A 1,108-nucleotide genomic window follows, 5' to 3' on the forward strand; every position below is an offset into this window, starting at 1 on the left:
ATTGGGTCAAAATCCCTGTACTATAGTACAGGGATTTTGACCAAATTTTTCCAAAAATGACTAGAACAGAATTCTTCATTTTTATAACTTTTTCTGATGCATATACGTGTTCTTAAGTTCTGTAGAAAGTTTGAGCTGATTCCGATCAAAATTGAATTTTTTACAAATTTTAAAAGTTACTCAAAAATTGGGTCAAAATCCCTGTACTATAGTACAGGGATTTTGTCAAAAATGGCTATAAGAGAATTCTCCTTGTACATGCACTTAGTACTTATGTTGTGTAGCTAAATCTGTCCCTAGTATTGAGTACAAATCTCAGTTCTAGAATATTAAAATTCACTCTTTTCACTTGCAGTTTCCGCAACTAAAAGGTTTCATATTTGGAGAAGAAACTAACACTTTTACCCTCTCTAATGGAGAAAATGTAACAATAGTAATTGGACCGACTCCTATAGACACGGCTCACATGCTATCACGATTACTCGACTCAAAATTGGCCGGGGCCCTAGCGGAGACTATCCACAAAGAAATGAAGACATGTTTGAAAGAGGAAGACAGAGAGAAAGTCAAACTCCTCAAATATTTGGATGAAAGACAATTGGGAGTCTGGATTGACCCCTTAGGTACTAAAATTATGATTATTATCAAGAGTAGATAATCTACTCTTGTTATTATTATTATTACTGTTTTAATTTCAGTTTGACCTTTTACAGTAGATATAACAATTATATAATTGCTTTATTTATTATTATTATTTTAATTATAGACAGCACTAATGAGTATGTGAGAGGTGTCACTGGCTCCAGTAGTGATGGACTCTATTCCCAATCTATTCACTGTGTCACAACACTGGTGGGTGTTTTTGATCGTATCACAGGGAAACCACTAATTGGTGTCATCAATCAGCCGTTTCATTCTACTGAAAGTGAGGGGGTGTGGTGTGGGTGGAGTTTATGGGGAATCAGTGAGGAAGGTTTAATTGGAATGTCCTCACCTCTGACCCCTGGTAAGTGCTTGTGAATGATAATATTTCTATTATAATTTTATTTCTATTTTTTTAGTCAGGAAAGGCGAAAATTTAAATAAAAAAATCTGTTTGGTAAGCAGC

At 34.6% G+C, this 1,108-nt stretch overlaps 1 protein-coding gene across 1 annotated transcript; it reads left to right on the forward strand.

The window, feature by feature from the left end:
- Positions 1 to 292: 292 nt before the first annotated feature.
- LOC105316307 (inositol polyphosphate 1-phosphatase-like) lies at positions 293 to 1,099 on the forward strand (the record flags this gene model as incomplete). Its single annotated transcript, XM_011411140.2, has 3 exons — positions 293 to 623; positions 767 to 1,006; positions 1,062 to 1,099. Coding segments are annotated over exons 1-3 (435 nt in total), but the record flags the coding sequence as incomplete, so codon positions are not given.
- Between the last annotated feature and the right edge of the window lie 9 nt (positions 1,100 to 1,108).

The sequence above is a fragment of the Amphimedon queenslandica genome, unplaced genomic scaffold (assembly GCF_000090795.2).
Source record: "Amphimedon queenslandica unplaced genomic scaffold, v1.1 AMPQUscaffold_1924_Cont26071, whole genome shotgun sequence".
NCBI classification, from domain to species: domain Eukaryota; kingdom Metazoa; phylum Porifera; class Demospongiae; order Haplosclerida; family Niphatidae; genus Amphimedon; species Amphimedon queenslandica.